This window comes from Sinohyriopsis cumingii, chromosome 11 (genome assembly GCF_028554795.1).
Source record: "Sinohyriopsis cumingii isolate HCF-2022 chromosome 11, ASM2855479v2, whole genome shotgun sequence".
In the NCBI taxonomy this organism is placed as follows: domain Eukaryota; kingdom Metazoa; phylum Mollusca; class Bivalvia; order Unionida; family Unionidae; genus Sinohyriopsis; species Sinohyriopsis cumingii.
This window is the reverse complement of record NC_142971.1, coordinates 51,391,451-51,410,701: the sequence shown is the minus strand read 5'-3', so window position 1 is coordinate 51,410,701 and position 19,251 is coordinate 51,391,451. Positions and strand designations below refer to the sequence as shown.

The window sequence follows — 19,251 nt, the reverse complement described above, 5'->3', positions numbered from 1 at the left end:
TAATCTGCTAAGATAATTCAATTAATTAGAAAATAAGTTTCTTACGTAACGAAGGGGACAATTTGGAAGGTGGTGTGCAGCATGGTGTTAACAGTGAAAATAATTTTATGTGTAAAATCAACCGCATTTCGAAAGCCTCTGGTTGATCACGGTTGCATGCTCCCATGTGTCCAAAAATATTAAATGTTCAAAATCCATTTTGCTAAAACGCTTGAAACATACTTTCAAGCTTGTAAATATAACTCAAGCAGTCAAAGATAGAAAGAAAAATAAAATTAGGACAGAAGATAGGCTATGTTTTAAACTCCTTTTCAACTCCAATTTAATTCGGCAAGTACCCCGTTAGTAATTTTTCAACCATTGAAAGCCTAATTTAATCTGTAATGATAAAGGTCTATACCATATTAGCTTATTTCATTTTTCCCCGCTATTTTTGGAAGGGGGGGGGGTTCAATTTCGTTATATTCGGAGTGGGAATGTGGTGGGGTTGTCTTTATCGGAATTTAGGAACCGCGTGTGAAGGATGGCAACTATAGTTATTAGTTACTGTTATAAGATTAGATTTTTGACAACGATAATTATGAATAATGCAAACGAAGTATGTAGAGTGCTTTGCATTAAATTTAAAAAAAAACAAAAAAACTATATAGGTTATATATGCCATTTACTGAAACATTGAATGGAGGAACTGACAGGAAATGTTAAAATGATTATGAACCAAACACTAATATTTGCTTTTTCCCCTGGGTTGAATTTTTCGAACTATATTTAACTATTGGATCATTTTGAAAATGACCACTGCAATGGGACTATTCAAGCATCATTTGGTTATTTGTTATTTTGGTATTTAGCTATATATTGCTTTGGCAATTAAATGTTAATAAATTTTGTGTTCTGTGCTACTTAACAAATAAGTGCCGAAGTTTACATGCACAAAAAAAGAAAAAAAAAGTCTTCCAAGAGACGTCGAAGGTCAACATGTTTAATCTGCACAATCGGTCTAACGAGTACAGCAGATAATGGCACTTAAGTACGATATTGTTTATTTACAGATGTGGTACTTAGAAGATAGACTCGAGAACACCGGTGACAACGAACACTTGCGAGGTGTGTATGTTTGTGTGTGATTTGGATTTTTAAAGCAGCTTTAAAAAAATTTCAGTCATATCGCTACGATGTCTGCAGTGTGACAGTTATAGTGATGTCTAGCGCTGGGCTATCATGCCGCAGATATATAGCATGATGTCCCACCCAGTCACATTATCCTGACACCAGCCCGACCAGTCCTAACACTAACATCATAATGCTGAGCGCCAAACGAGGTAGCTGTTAGTATAATTTTTGTAAGTCTTTGGTATGACTCGGTCGAGGATCGAACCCGCGACCTCCCTCATCTAAGGGGGACGCTCTGATCACCGGAGCGGTTCACTTGCAAGGTATAATAAAGGAGCGTTGTGTCATTTTGAAGCAGAAAGTTGTATTTAGAGGAAACTGTAAAGTGCTGTGTAGGGCCTCAGATGTTTCATAATCGAAAGCTCTGAATTAAAACTTTGTATCAGGGTCTAAACATTTCGTGAACGAAAGCCCTAGACTATCACTTTGCATCAAACACATCAATTTTACAACTTCTATTCATCAACTCTTTCATCGCGTAAAGACGCCACAGTGTTTGTTCGGCTAATATTTTCAAAATATATAAGTATATTTGCATAAAATAATTTGCACAATATTTGCACTTAAATTATGGTAATGACATTCCTATATACCAGGGAAATGTATAGGACAGTATTTAATCTCGCCAGCAATTTATATAAGGTAGCTGAAGCATTTACAGCACCCCGATATTTTGCTTCAGAAAGTTCACAGTTGCTAATAAGTCTGGCCCCTAGGTCGCCTCTTTTGCTAAGATCTTCCGCCATGTTTGCGTATATCACAAATGCATATCTATTCTCTGTATCATTTGGAAAAGTGCAAGTTCCAAACAAAGGTCCACTGATCGGTCTTTCGCGAAATAGTTTCCCCAAAACACAATCACACTCCAAAGGATTAAAATTTGCATCCACTTTTCCGTAGAATAACGGCCTTGCACCGAACAGGAAGGACAATGACCTCACCCCAGTCCCTCGAATGTCAAGATCAAATGGTGCCAGCATATGACGGAACGCTCTGGGTGACACGTACCCTATAGTTCTCATGTTATTGATGTCAAGATGTTTTAGCCTTAAACCGTCTAAGAAATCATCATCTATTACATTAAACATATTGAATCCGGCAGACAACAGTTTCAAGCGTTTTAATCGTTTCAGAGGTCCCAAAGGAAGTGTAGTTAATGCCATGTTACTTATATCGATTTCTTCCAGGGATTCCTCTAACCTCCCGAACATTGTTTCATGAAATCGTAAAGGGTTTCCACTCAGCATCATGGTCTCTAAGCGGTAAACTCCTGGAAAAGAATCGTTGTATAACTCTTGGATGTAGTTGTAACTTACATCTAACTTCTTCAGATTATCCAAATCCTGAATAGCATAACCCGGAAAGTAGTGCAGTCCTAAGTTAAATAATTCCAGAAATTCAAGTAGCTTGAAATCTTCAAGGGCGTTCCTGGTGATTGTGATGTGTCTACATCCAGTAACGCTAAGGTACTTCAGGTTGGTCAGACGCTTAACCTCCTCCGGTATGGACACAAAATCGTTGCTCCCCATTCCCAAGGACGTTATAGACTCCAGACCAAGAAATGTCCCCGGGGCGATGTCCTTCAGCTTAAGTCCCGATATTACGAGCCGCTTTAGGGAATAAAGTCCATACAGATTGAGAAAATATAGCGGAAGGATATTGTCCTCCAGAATAATTCCGCTAATATCCAGCTCTTTGAGATTAGATAATCCGTTGAGAAAATGCAATGATTCACCCATTTGTATTTTAGTTCGACTTAAAATCAGACTCTCGAGCTTATCTTTCATGTGTAAGAATGCGTACCTATCTATCGTCCGTAAAGGGTTGTCGGCCATGTCTATCTTAGTGACTGTGATGTTGCCAAAAGAGTACTTATCCACGGATTTTATGCTGTTTCCGTTGAGTAAAATGGTGTCAATATTAAGTTTATCTATCAGACCGAAGTCTGGAACTTTGTTCAGGCCAATCCTAACGCAGTCAAGCACCTTGGCCAATCGGAACTTCTTTTTTTCCTCCAAGTCTGGGAAAGAGTCGTGAAAAAGTGGCACATGTTGTTCATAACACGTGCAGTGCTGCATGCTCTTGCATGTTAGCAAACTCTGTACGAAGAGTGGGGTGTACTGGAAGTTCAGAGAAAAATGCAGAACCAAGAGACGTGTGTGAAGAAAAGTTAACACCTTCATTTCAATCTGAAAAATAAAGAAGACATGGAAATTAGAAAGTGAAGATCAAATTAAATAAATAAACGAAATCAAAAACATAAACAGCAACAAAAGTTTTATTAAACATTCAATTCATTTGGATGATGCAAACGATGCGAAAAACAACAATTCATTATTAAGTGGGTTGAAAACGATTATAAACCCACGGAAATATGGCTAAAACGAATATCCGGACATTCGAATTGCAATACTTTTGTTAGAAAATTGTTATTCAAATAAAATATTCGTTTGTTTATCTAGCTAGTTTGGCGGCATTTTATAAAAGAAACAATGATAAATGTTAAATGCAACGTTAAATTAATTTGTTTATAAGGGCACGGCTAAAAACCTGCTAAATCACCTGTAATTAATTAAACTCGACTCACAAGGTAATCGTCACAATTCTGAATAGTCACATTGATCCCATTATCACCATTTTATGATACTCCTGAAAAGATGACGTGTTACACATGACATAACAAGTCCCTGCGGTGGTAAATGGGCTAAATTCAGACAGACAAGATCATTTGTTTTTCCCAATTCCTTTCGTGAATCGGAAAAAATGGCTGCCAAATGCTTATTGACAACAAAACATTCCAGTAGGTGGGGTTAAAAATGTTTTCCCACAATCGCAGCCAATCAGTAAAGAGAATACTGCACAGTAATTTCATGAGCTTATTGGGACCAATCAGAATCACATCAAGTGATAAGCTCACATGTTATAAAATCTAAAATATGAAACTGCACACACTATATGCAAAGTGTACCGACTATGTGATAAAATGCTATACTGAATTTGATGTTAACATTATTCCGAAGATTTTCTAATATTACTGTCATTACTTATATCATTAATATTTCTATGGCTAGGAAAACCCAATGTCTTCGTGCATATGTTGTTTCAACAGAAAGGCCATAATATTAAAAACAGAGATTGAAAGGGATTTTTCAGATATGTTTCATTCTGAATTGGTTGAATGTGGGAATGTTCCGCCAAACTTGCTGAATCGTTAAATCCTAGCAGTACAGCAATAATTGACTTTCCAACAAATGCCAGTTATACTACTGGGATCGTATCTCTGATTTTCAGCCTATAAGTAAACTCAGTATTAGGAATCTCGTGCATATTCGTTCAGACCTGAGTAGCTGATTCCAATTAAACCCAGGAGAAGGTAGAGGCTTTACAAACCGGCTTTGACATGGACAATTGTAAATAATGATTAACAATTTACGTACATAGTAAATTAAGTACATCAGTATCTATTTGACTAATTACAAGAATATACTGTATATATAACTGGGTACAGATTGCTTTTTGGGGACGCTTTATATACATACCTCAGAAAGTAAAACTCTAATATAGTTGTGAATTAGGTCTTTATATTCAAGAGTTTTAGTAATTACACAGCAAAATTATGTATATAGGCCATTTTTAGTAATTACGCAGCAAAAAGATGTATATAGGCCATTTTTAGTAATTACACAGCACAAAGATGTGTATAGGGCCAGTTTTAGTAATTACACAGCACAAAGATGTATATAGGCCATTTTTAGTAATTAAAAAGCACAAGGATGTATAAAAGCCAGATGTAGTAATTACACCGCAAAAAGATGTATATTGGCCAGTTTTAGTAGCTAAACAGCAAAAAGATGTATATAGGCCATTTTTAGTAATTACACAGCACAAAGATGTATATAGGCCATTTTTAGTAATTATACAGCAGAAAGATGTATATAGGCCATTTTTAGTAATTACAAGCAAAATGATGTATATAAGCCATTTTTAGTAATCACACAGCAAAAAGATGTATATAGGCCAGTTTTAGTAATTAAACAGCACAAAGATGTATATAGGCCAGTTTTAGTAATTACACAGCAAAAAGATGTATATAGGCCAGTTTTAGTAACTACACAGCAAAAAGATGAATATAGGCCAGTTTTAGTAATCACACAGCACAAATATGTAAATAGGCCAGTTAACATGAAAAGTTGTAGGGGTCAGCAAAAAGATGTATATAGGCCAGTTAACATGAAAAGTGGTAGGTGTCGACATTTTGATATAGCAAAAAGATGTATATAGGCGAGTTAACCCGAAAAGTTGTAGGGGTTGACAGTTTGATTTAACAAAAAGCTTGATAATGTTTGTTTCAGCTGCGCATTTGCACAAAGTGATTTTATCAGGATATTTTTAAATTATGCAGGGGTTATTTCACTTTTTCTTATTTTTACAATGTTGAAATGACTCGCTGTTTGACGGGAATTTCGCTTTGCCCAAAATTCGAATGGTTCATGCCCTAAATGTAGTTGAACTACACAGATAACACACCAATGCTGGGCCAACGTTGGCGGGTAACTGCATGGTCGTCGTTGGGTATATGACAGTGAGCCAGCGTCGTATCTGCCTTCGATCGTCTTCGTTAGAAAAATCACTAGTTGAAGCAACGTTGTTTAGTAGTCGTAATTCCAACGTTGGAAAAACACTGGATGCTTTAATGTTGTTTGGTGGTTGCAATGCTGACGTCGAGATATTTGCGTTGGACTAACTTTGGACCAACTTTTTCCAAGTCAATATTTTTTACCCATATAAATAAATCACGCGACGCCCATGGAACTAGATCTGTAGAACTCAAACGTGAAGCAGAGTAGTTTTTTGAACGGTTTAGTATATGTTCGTATCTCCATTAAAAAAAATTGTACTCTAAAGTAATTGGAATATTTTTGATATTGTATCACGTAAGTAGATTTGTTTTCATGAACTTAAGATTTTCTTATTTACATATATTTGAGAATAATATTCAGCATAGACATTACCCCAAACATATTTGTGGAAACCAGACTGCAACGGTTTATTTAAGTGTGGTTGATTTTGATCGTTTATATAATATTTCTGTAATTAGTCTAAGATTATATTTTACTTCAGTGTTGTTCTTTTGAGAATTAAATCAGTTGGGATAGAATTTTTATTGCAAACTTTACACACCTAGATTCATGTGAAACGCCACGTTACATAACACATGCCTATCAAACAGCCTTTTGTTTACTGGCTCTCCCTTTGGACTATGTTTGTCTATCTTGACTAAATGACGTTGGCGTAACGTCATTTGGCACGTTTACCCTCTGTTGGGCCAACGTGTTGGGCTAACGTTGGCTCGACGGAGAATCGCTAAATTGTGATGTTGGGTCGAGGTTGGTTCAACAATACCCACCGTTTGGCCAACGTTGGCTGGACACGTTGGTCCAGCAGAGGGCCAGTAAGCAATATTACATACAGCAATATTAGGCTGACGTTGAAATCGACGATGTTACAACGTCGTTGTGATATCTGGGTAGTTTCCATATACCCAGGCCAGAGTTTACATCATACTGTTTAGAGAAGCAACAAGGCCATTTCACACCTTTTGCAATGCACATCCCACTGTAAGATGAGAACAGTACTTGTTAAAGATTTCAATGAAAACATTTTTTTTTTTTAATGAAGTCTTAATATATGTTTCCTCTGGATAAGCAGATTTAGGCATTTGCAGTTTGACAAAAAGTCAGCATACAATGAACTATCAGACATGTCCTAGTATGGTAAATTTTGGAGATCCACCATCAACCTATCGAAATTGAAGTAAATTAGTTTGGCTCTATTTCCGTTTGTCATTTTGATCGTGAACAAATAAATTCCAGATAAATATTTGAGATATTCCCCGCATTTAACTGAACATGCAATTGAGTTTCTGCCCTTTACCGTCTGTCTTCAGCACAAAAGGAATGTGTTTGTTTTAGCTGCGTTTGCAGACAAACAAGGAGAATAACACGATCATTTTAAAGTTTGTTTAAATCTTTTTTTCCAGGACCCCTATAATGCCATCTAACTTGATTTAGATGACTTTATTCATTTTCTTCAGTGCAGTTTGGCTTTGAGTGGTTGTCATTAACTGACAATTAGACACAAAAAAAAGATGGATTTGACGGCTTTATTATCATCAATGAATATTCGAATTATATTCAAATACATCTAAAAGAAAAATTATAGAGGAAAATGTTGTATTCGTTGCAACTCTACTAACATATACTTACATCCACCATACTTTAAAAATGAGATGATATTCCATAATGTGCATAGGCAATTTCGAAATTATATACACAACGCATAAATATTCCACATGATAATGTTAATTTTCTGCAGGAGTACTCGGTATCCAAGACAGGAAGGAATAATTACGTCCTTCGTACCATATATACCATCTTCATAAGCCACTGCGCTCATCCTAATAAAAATATGGAACATACCCGAATGAAAGGGCTTGCGATGTACGGGGACCAATATAGCAGGCAAGCGTAAATTAAGCAAGTTCTTTCTTTTCTCCTTGTTCCATTCTTTTTCTTAGACGTATGGTGTGGGGGAGGAGTGCATGACCGAGTTAGTTAGGGTAGAAGCTTTGCGACAGGAGCCATAACTTGCAGCATGAGATCGATATATTTCAAGAGAGGTCAATGTTTGAATTTCAAGTAGATTAAACAGTTTATTTGCTTTAATTTTTCTCTGGAATCTGAATTATATAATCGGAAAACCTGTGTCAGCTAACCCTAGAGTAATGTTGAAAATAATTATGTAAAATCCCTGTCAACTATGCACAAAAGACCGTTGCACCTTCCTGGAATTGTGTGCGCCATGCAGGGCAATAAATGTTACTTTTTGTCCAAACATTAATCAAAGATTTGAAAGACCCGGTGTTAAGATCTTACACTTGACACAAACTTCATCATGTTCTTAACGCGAAAATTGGATTCCTGCAAGTGTCATGCAGTCTCTCTCTCTCTCTCTCTACACACACACACACACACACACGGGTCCATTTTGTTGTCAAAGAACAATGTAACCTCCTAAGAAATAATCAAGCTGGACCGCAATTAGGCATTATCTTAGAATATCAAGGAAGAAGACCGATCCGGTGGCCTAAGTGGTTAGAGCATACCCCTCGGATGCGGGAGGTCGCGGGTTCTGAATTCCGGTCGATTCATACCAAAGACTTACAAAAATGGTACTAGTAGCTTCCTTGCTTAGCGCTCAGCATTATGATGTTAGTGTTAGGACTGGTCGACCTGGTGTCAGGATAATGTGACAGCGTGTGACATGATGCTACATGTCTGCGGCATGATGCTCCAGTGCTAGACATCTCCGTAAACTGCTACACTGCAGATATGGTAGCAGTATGACTCAGATTGTTAATGCTACGTTAAAAATCAAAATCTCTCTCTCTCTCTCTCTCTCTCTCTCTCTCTCTCACACACACACACAGACACACACATATATATATTTCAAGGAAGAAATTACGCAAAGGAAATACAGAAATAGATTCATTGCGTACATATCCAAGGGAGAACATAGTAGACCCAGATCTGTCATTGCAAGATGTGCCTTTTGATAAGGGTCCGCCCTAATTGCTTTAAGTCATAGGTACAAGAAACAGTATACATGCAGATCCGTCGAATAATTAGACGCCATTAGTTCAGTTCGACGCTCTTCTTAGTTGGTGAGTTTTATTCACAGATACATACGGTATACCAGGTCTAGCTTATCAGGGCCAACAGGACATACGTACCATTTCTTTCGTATACAAGGGCTTCGCTGTCACGTCCAATATAACATACATGCCATTTCTTCCATGCCATTTTTGTATTATGTGAACATGATTCTAGCTGTTTCAGCAATGAATTAGAATATTCGTTTATGTACAGCTAGTATCTTGTATACATGTCGAACTGGATAGACTAAACTTTCTGTGGTTTTGGAGAGAGAAGGGTTGGGGTGGGTGCCACTATTTTGATGTTTGCCAGTAAAAACAGTACAGCATGGAACATACTTGCTGATTTTGTATCTTCTGTTAAAATTCCCGATTATTACTGCCGATAAAATAGACTATCTAATAAGCTCATAAACTCGAAGTGCTATAGGAGACACGTTTATAATTTATATACACAAGGCTGCGTTACATCGGGATCAAACCACAACCTGACGCATGTTGCGTTTCATCTGGATCAAACCATAACCATGACGCGTGTCTTGTTTCGGTCAAATAGGATTATATTATTATTAATTTTACCTGTAATTCCAAGCTATCGGAGCTGAATACATCCAGTCACTCGCGTATCGGCAAGTTACATACCGTTTTACTGCACAGGGCCTAACAACTATTTACGTTATAAGTGAACAATATTTGGGGAGGGTAGTGTGGATAATTGTCTAATTTGAAACGTTTTATACCATAATATATAGGAACAACCGACATTTTTAGAGGTGGGTGGGGGTGGGACATATTGCATAGAAATTCAACCACTGCGACACCAGTCATATAAGGATGGATTTTCATTTTGGTTAATTGCGATGTTTCATAAAGATCTTTTAAGTATAGCTAAAAAAAATCAATCGGGATAACCGATTATCTATGATTAATTGTATTGCTGAAATGTACACCTTTTCTAAGTCTACGAGTAATTTGTTTTCACGTTAAAATATACTGTAATTAGACCCATATGCAGTTCACTCCACCGCAGTCCCCTCTTCCGTTTCTACACTGTTCCACGTCTTTCTTTGACGTAGGGGAGAGGGCGCTATGTGCTTGCCTTCTAAGGCAGCAACCATTCAAAGTCGTAGATTAGGATTTGTTTGAAATGAGCAGGAAAGTCGAGGTGAGTGGTGTGATGTGATGTGATTTTGATTTTTAACGTAGCTTTAACAATTTTTCAGTCATATCGCTACGATGTCTGCAATGTGTCAGTTTATAGTGATGTCTAGCACTGGGGCATCATGCCGCAGACATGTAGCATGATGTCCCACCCAGTCACATTATCCTGACACCAGGCCGACCAGTCCTAATACTAACCTCTTAATTCTGAACGCCAAGCGAGGTAGCTGTTAGTACCCACGACCTCCCGCATCCGAGGCGGACGCTCTAACCACTACATAACCCCCTATTCCCTACAGCTCAGTTTATGGTAAACATGTGCATACTTACATCGCATTCTGCTTGAAAGGTGACTGCTCTAAGTCGACACACTCGAGAAAAGGTTATAATTCCAATGTAAACTGATGAACAATTAGATCTATAGTACCGTAATACTATTTGAGGCGGTACTTGATATTTTCACGCTCAGGTAGCGAAATTATGGCGTCACCGGGCGTATCTTTGCCATGGACTTATGGTAAATGATCCGTATGGTAAAGTGAATTGCAAATGTAGATCATGTTTGTAAGTGACGAAATTTGGGCATTTCTAGTAATATGCCGAGGATCTGACATGTATTGTTGTATTATTAGTAAATGTGTTTAATACTATATTTAGATGTGGTAACATTTTTCTGATAGCATAGGTTGTAATGTTGTAAATATTACGGTTTGTCTTATCACATATGCCAACACTGGCCCTCCATTTTCATGAAATGAGGAAAATGAATTTTCTGATTCGTCACGTGATCAGAAAAATAAAATTTGTTCTCTACACTTTATGACTGAAGAAATATAAGAAATATAAAAGGGCATGTGTCACGTTTGCTAAGCCCCAGCTACAAAATCATGTATAATCAACTGTCTTGGAAATATTACTGTGGCCATGTGTTTGGTGTCTAAAGATTACCACAGACTAGTGTTAATCTCGTACATAATGTTACCGTGACCAACCAGAAGACCGGAATCTTGAATTGGCACAGGCGTTAGATCGCACAACTTCTCACATATGTGTTACAGCTTAGTCCTAAGATGAGATGCGGGGAGGGGGGCGATGCGTGTTCTCTTCCGTTCCCACGTTGACAGACGGCGATATCCAATCAGATAAGGAGATAGAGGGCGTGATTACAACTCGACGCGAATTGTGCCTTCTATCTAGCAAGCGAAACTTTAGTCTCGCCTAGGAAAATTGCTGAGCAATATAGGATTACTCAGAGGAAGCCATTTTTTACTTTGGCGGTAAAACTTAGAGGCATATTCGAAGGAAAGACAAAGCTTCGAAAAGGTCACTAAGTTATTTCCTCTATTATTGCAGAATATTACGGCGTCATAATTGTAATTATTTGTAGTATGTACACTTAACAGCTAGGATCGTTTAGTATCTAGAATTACCTTTATACTGTTCATTTACATGCGTATTTGAGTCTTACGTAGAGAATATTTAAATGCGAGGCGGAATTATGTAGATCCTATGCTTGTGGTCAGAAATAATTTTGTAATTCGCTGTTAGGTTAGTTACTTTGTAGTAAACTAGTACATTTATTAATGTGTTATGTTAGAATTTACACATGCTTGAATTGTGAGTTTGGAAAATGGTTGAATTATGTAAGATTAGTTACTATGGACGTATGCATATACGAGAGCATGGCTATTTGAATATTTGTGTACTTTGTATGAGTGTACGGTAAAGAAATGCATCTGATTATTGTGATATTGTTTAGTATAACAGGAATAGGAATATGTACTGATGTGACGGAATTTATTGATGTGTGTATAAGAAGTAATTGATACCGTGCTGTAATATAACGTTTGTTTTACCATACAAGAACTATGGATATCTCAATGTGAACGAATGCGTGACCGAAGCAATTTAATATCCGTTATCTGATGATAGGGCGTGTGTAGTGTGAGATGAGAGAGCTAAGGAAAAATATTGTACCGTCCTTTTGTTTTCACAGGAAGCTTTTTAGCTGAAACAGTCGAAGTCGACGGAAGTCTAGTCCGTGGAGAGAAGGTGGAGGAGGATGAAAAAGAGTCTGGAGGAGAAAGAGGAGGAGGAGGAGAAGAAGGATTATAAAGAAGTAGAGGAGGAGAAGAAGAATTTGGAGAAAATCGGGGGGAGGGGAAGATGAGAAGGATTTGGGAGAAATAGGAGAGAGAATACCACAGATCAATATAATACAAGGACATGTGGAATCGATCTCTCACTGCTAATCAAGTGATGCAATAGGCTATTAAAGGGTGAAGCGGAAGGAGTGTAATCGGGAATTCGAATCAGTTGATTATTGAATCGCCATTAAATTATTATTATTTATTGAACTTCAACCTTTTTGGATATTGAACCATCTAACTGTCGGCATTGTTGACTGGGGGCTCAGAGCTTTACATCTATCTTTCACTAAATTTAACTTCCAACCAAAATGGAGCCTCGGTGGGACTTCTATATTAGTTTAAATAAAATACTGGGAGCACACCACCCAACCATAACAACCCTCACACCCTGTGATAACAGCTAGACGATGAAGCTAAGACAGCGTCATGCACACATTTTATGTGCAAAAAATGAAGAACGTCCATGAGCACAAGCAATGACAAAATTGCCGGCCTCCACTGATGGTGCAATACATGATATGGATGATCAGCCTAAACATCCAGTTTTACTTAAGGACAGATATCTTTTTGACACAGAGTTAATTTTTGTCTAGGTTATCCTTTTTTTTCCCAGCTTTTCTGTCCCTGGGAGAGCTAGCTACGTTGGCCTCTTCAGCGGGGCGCAAAAGCCAGGTTTAACACTGCTGTGTGCACACGGAAGTCGATGGAGCAGCTGACGAAAACTGTTACTTTACAGGGAAATTCATCGTGGTGTACAACGATAGCTGACTGTAAGTGATGGTAAGTGTTTTTTTTCTTTCATCATTTCAAGCCATACAGGAAACAAACTCATTCTAAGGCATTGCTTACAATGAAATGTTTGCGCAACATTTCAAACAATATTTACAGATTTTTGTCCATATGGTTTGTTTTTAGTTACCTGATCCACTGGTTTAAAGCGTCATATACTGTGATTAATACCACGCTTCCTATTTAATGAAGTTTATTACATAAATGTTACCATAGTTCTTTAGAATAAAGTTCCTGTTGAAAAAAAAATCAGGTATTGTGCCTCAATGTTATATAAATCTATTTAACATATTATGAAATCACGCTAATGAAGACAGGTAAGGACTTTTTACAGATTTATACCTTATAACGAATATTTCAATATTTAATTTGTTTCTGTCTTGTATTATTTTTAACGCTATAGCTACGTGTGACTTTGAGTAATATAGCAATGATACATAATAGGCCGAATGAAAAAAGAATCTTCAAAGTTTACGAATAAGATAGATTACAGCCATTTTCAAAAGGATGGACCTAAATGCTAATTAAACGCAACGATACAAACAATACACTTTATGCGCGCTGTTTAAAGATACACAACAACTTAAACAGAGTTTAGAGCCTCGTGGTTTATTTCTTACACAAAGTGTATGCGATGTTGCAACTGAGTTCATGAAATAAGGCGAACCTTCCTGTTGATCCATAAAAAGAGAATCTCTAGTCCATCTATACAGTATGTAAACTTCGACATTACTTCTCTGAGCATTGTTAGAATATGATTGGACAGTTAAACAGGTGTAGATCAATCAAAATAGGCGTTGGTCATTCAATATAGGACTTGGCTATTCACAATAGCGTTGGTCAGTCAATATATGTATTGGTTAGCCCGACTAAATATTTGTAAGTCACATTAGGTACTGGTCAGTGTGTTGATCCTTCAAAGTATATATTGGTCAGTCACGTTAAGCGGTGAAGTTCGTGTGCAAGAAGGGAGTCTTGTATCGCCACGCCAGGAAAGGACACGAACACTTCAACCAAGTCGTCGTGCCAAAGGAGAAACGAGGTGAAGTGTTGAAACTAGTACAGGAAAATCTCATGGGAGGACACATTGGAATTGCCAAAACGCGGGATCATCTTTTCAGGAAATTCTACTGGCCAGGGATCCAAGGAGATGTTAAGCGGTTCTGTCTCTCCTGTAACAAGTGTCAGAGAATGGCACCGAAAAAGGATCATCGACCCGTCCCCTTAGGGAGTACGACCCTTATCGATGAACCATTTCGACACGTCGCCAAGGATTTGATCAGACTGATAAAACCCGCATCAGCACAAAGAAATCAGTATATATCAACGGTCGTAGATTAAGCTGGGTGTAATTAAAATTTAGATCCGAATTATAACTTCATAACTCGCAAGCAAAAGATCACTAGTTCTCCTGGGAAGGTTGCTGAGCAAATAGGATAAGGAACAAATTAGTCATACTGTTTATTGTTTGTTGATTAGGGTAGATTTTCCTCAGTCTTAAAACAATACAAAACAAATGCGTTTCAAATACATAAACCTTAGTTTTGGTCCATTACAATTTGCGGTAACGGTTATTTCCAACCTTCTTTCCCCTCCACGTCTTACTCAAAGGTCTTGAGGGTTCTACACACACACACACACACACACACACACACACACACACACACACACACTTCATTATGGCAAATATCTTTTTACTTGGAGCACATTCTGCTTCAAAGGATTTTTAAGTCGACACGCCCAAGGAAAGGTTATAGTATACATTGAGGATTAATCAAGTAATTTATCTTCATTAATAGTAATTTAAGTGATCAGTGCTACGTGATATTTTCACGCTCCGACAAATGAACATATGTCATCAACAGAAGGGTGTTGGTGGTGTCTCATTGTGATAGACGTGTGGTTAATGATCCAGGTGTAAAATGTAGTTGCAAAATTGATCATATTCGTGAGTGAAGATTTTTAACAATGATATGTCGATGTTTATCTGTTATTACATTAGTAACATTCGTGTTTAATATTATACTTGGATGGTAACATTTTCTGTAACCAAATTATGTGTGTTGGTACATTTAAAGATTTTTCCCCACAGGCCTTCCAGAGTTCATTCATCCTAGCCCAAAAAGTGGAGACAATATATTTCCTGATTTGTCTCCGAGTTAGAAAATGTATCCCGTATCTCCCCACCAACACCACACCCTTTTCCTTTCCTAGACTGAAGTAGACCGAATTTGTTCATCCTCGTCATAGCTGTTTTGTTACTATCTGGCTATTACTATTCTATTCTGAGACAGATTATCGGGTACCCAACTGATGCGCTGAATGACTCTCGGTACTAATTATATTGAAGAATGGGAACCAGTCTAAAAAGAGATGAAGATTAATTTGTGTCAATATATGTTTGGATGGCGATGATTTGTTGACAATAAGAAGTACAATTTTGGGGAAAAGAACCTTTTTGATTGTTTATCCTGTCTGTAACTGAGGGAATATTTTATTGATGGAATTTCAGTCCTTTTACAGAAATGACTTTGGTAAACTTAAATTAAAACCTGATTCTTTTGTTGAATTGAAAACACGTGTTTCAAGCACATGTAGTTTACAAAAATGCCGCAGTTCATCTGGTTTTCTCTACAAAAACTCGCTTCATGGATATGTTTATACACATAATTAAGGTTTGATCACAAATATTTAGAAATGTGAAGTCATTGGCTTATTAACGTATGATGTTTCCATAGATTTACTCAAGGTACTTAATTAGTATCGTGAGTCATTTAGAGAACAACGGCCATACAGAGGTTCCACATATTCATGCACACTTAAATTTACTAAAGATGCAACATTCTAGTTTTGTTTGTGGATAACAGGCAAAATGAATTCCTTTCACGTTCAGATATAGCAACTGTTGCCACAAAAGGGTGTGTGCTTGTAGACTGTTCAGATTTGACTATGCAAGGTGGGGTATTTTTGCACATGAGTTAATATGTGTGTGTATATATATATATATATATATATATATATATATATAAAGTTTACACATTTTGTCATTTATAGAGTAGGTATGGTCATCAATTTCCTATTTGTGTTTTGAAACAATATTCTTCAGATATTATCACTTATGTCTCTACCAAAATGCTTAATGCTGTTAATCCCTCACGATTTTGTGTCACAACAGTTTCATTCATTTAATATTTTGATGCTTTATATTTTGTAATAAATTTAGAATCTGTCTATCTTTCTCTAGTTTTGAATTATACGTGTTCTGTGAAGAATTTTAGGTCATTGATGTCATTTAAATCTCCCGTTCTTAACTAATACGTGCACTTACACACTGACCTTTTTTAAAACTCATTTATTGATATTACGACAAGGTTGATAATATATTCCAATACTAAATTGAAGATTGATAATTGGTGATAGCAGACAGTGAAATTCTTGATTAAATATATTTATTTAAATATTTCTTGCAATATAATTTAATATTCACTAAAGTAATCTTTGAAAAAAAGGACAATGTGCATTGTGTACTTATGCATTCAACTACTATTCATAGGTATGTTGAATAAGTCGAGCGTGGATATAGAACTCGATGTATAAATTATATGGAACAATGGGAAACAGTGTAGAAATTGGTGAAGATAAAATAGAGTGTGATTTGGTTTGGCTGGCATGATTAATTGAACATGAAAAGTAACATTTTAGTAAAAAGAATCTTTCTAGAGTTTATCCCATTTATAACTGAACAAATAGAGACATTGTTTTATTGATGGAAGTTCAGTCCTTTTACAGATTTCATTTGAGACAACTCGTTGCTGAAATCAGCAGCCGATTCGTTTGGCAGGAGAATTGAAAACACGTTTAAACACATGCAGATAAATATGTCGCATCTTGTATGATTTTGTCGACATAAAAGCCTGATTCAAGGATATATCGATACCGATCAAGATAGGTTTGATGAAAAACATTCAGAAATTTCAAAAGTTATTGATTTTTTTTTAATATCACGGTGTTTCGATCAGCCTCAAAACCTTGACTTCTGGACGGCTGACTTTCAAACCTTTGATTTCTGGATGACTCTCTTTTTAACCCTTCATTTCTGGACAGCTACATTTATAATTTAGATTGATTTTGTCTATATTATACCCTTTTTCAGCTACCCTAGCCTCTGAAGCATAGCGCCAAAACCTGTTATGATGGCTCCATACACGCGGAGGTTCTGGATCTCAATCACAATGGTTGTGTGACAAGGATATATATATATATATATATATATATATATATATATATATATATATATATATATATATATATATATATATATATATATATATATATCATGTGTTCTGATTAATGCTGCATTTGCTATTTAGTGAAGCTTATTTCTTCAAGGTTTACCTTGGATTAGCGAGACAGATTTTTATTCAGCGAGCTCTTGTACTGTACAATATCACGCAAGTTTGACGTTTAAAGGGATGCCATACCTTATTTCAGAATCTATAAAACTTATTATCGAAAGATATTATTGAAGACATAAATCTATGTAACTAATATTGGAAAGATGTTATTGAAGACAGTTCCAAATTTGTCATGTCAAACACCGTTTCAATCATGTCGAATAATGAAGATTTTCAGTTTTTCTGCCAATATTTTGTCTTGAAACGGAATTTATTCGCGTGTGACTAAAATTTATATCGCAACGATACATTGCAGGCCGATTACATGAAAAAGAACTAAAAAGGTTTAAGAATGGGATATATGTGGATGGAGTACATTTAAACAAAAACACAGACATAATTTATCAAAGAGACTGAGAAAGTAATTTGCAGTTTTCACTGCACTTCAGTGTGTAGCCTTAAAGGAAACAAGCTGAGACATAAACAAATTTGTTTCTAGTAGCCGTGGGTGGTGAGTAATGAATATGTGCAGTCTCTCTAAATGATATTCTTAGAATACATTGTTTCCTCATTACATTTTGCGTAAGTTCATTTCATCTTCATCCGGTATCATTCGTGAAAGATATTCGTTCTGCCGCTTAGTTCAATTATGTATTCATGCATGTTCTGAATTCTCAACAGCACCTACTTTCAATATCTGGAATGGCTTATTTATCATATCCCCATGCCAGTCAAGCCTGTAAGAAATGCAGTTTCTGTTTAGTCTGTCATCATTAAGAATTCTGACAGGCTTGTTTCACATAATAGTATCAACATAGAAAGCTTGGTCCAAGATATATGCTTTTTGAATTAAATAGAACGAAAGAACAAAAGAAAAAATGTTGTTTTCAAAAGTATAATGATAATTGTTTATGACTGCTTATTTCATATAGATTATTATGGTATATATTTTGTAATTCCAGTCGACTAGTCAGACAGTAGTAGGCCTGATTCAAAGAATACAGTCTACATGTGCGACTCTTCTTATGCATGGTTTAGTGGATTAGCGTGCGTTGATGTTTGGTGAGCGAGTCAAAAGGCAGTGCAGAAATTATAGAAAATAATGAAAGCGGCCTCCTGTTACGGATATATGTGTCGTCTATTTAATTTATAATATAATTTTATTTAATTCATTTGGACAAATTTTTTAAAGTGAGCCGCTGGATAACACTGTAGTAAAAAGTACATGTACATCGTGTTGTAGGAATCTCGTTCATAAACCAATGCCAATCGCTGATGTAAAGTCAACAACTATTGAGGTCAAATAAGACACGCGATAATTTTGAATGGCGGTCATGACAACATAGCACGATCCTAGGGAGTACATGTGCCCTGTAGAGCTATCATGCACAACCTAATTGTTGATTGGTCCAATAGTTTCAGAAGGTCATAACACTGTTTCAGTTATTTTGAAATAATGCGATTTAATAGTCTAGAGAATCTTTTAAGGAATCAGATATTCCCGATTTGGTGCGTATATAGAGACTATGTTATGATTATATACGCACTATGTATGCTATGCTAGTTTTGTAAGAGTCGTTGAGAAGAAATATTGATTCATGTATAATATTTGTTCGTTGGATTTAGCAGAGTGGGAATTTTTTAATTTAATCAGTCAATTACTATCGGATGATGTTAATTTATTCAAGGACTTGAATACTTAAATAATTATATTGGATTATGCGAAGGTTTCATAGACTTTAGTGATATTCTACGTTTATGAAATTACATTGAAGTAAAAACATTTATATTTAGAACTGTGATGTTTCAGTGGCACATAAACACACGCAAACCTTCATTCGGAATGCTTTTGGACAGTTTCTAAAATGAT

At 36.3% G+C, this 19,251-nt stretch overlaps 1 protein-coding gene across 2 annotated transcripts in view; it reads right to left on the bottom strand.

Annotated features, from left to right (window-relative positions):
* Positions 1–647: 647 nt before the first annotated feature.
* Positions 648–19,251, bottom strand: part of LOC149788443 (chaoptin-like) — a 36,365-nt gene continuing 17,761 nt past the window's right edge. The window contains exons 1-2 of one of the 2 annotated variants that reach the window (XM_089974430.1): positions 10,379–10,546; positions 648–3,362 (exon numbers count right to left, since the gene is read on the bottom strand). In XM_089974430.1, the coding sequence (XP_089830556.1) occupies positions 1,737–3,356 (1,620 nt within the window). In that variant the 5' untranslated portion in view covers positions 3,357–3,362; positions 10,379–10,546 and the 3' untranslated portion in view covers positions 648–1,736. Of the gene's footprint in view, positions 3,363–10,378; positions 10,547–19,251 lie in introns of those variants that run through there. The other variant, XM_089974428.1, reaches the window with a different exon arrangement.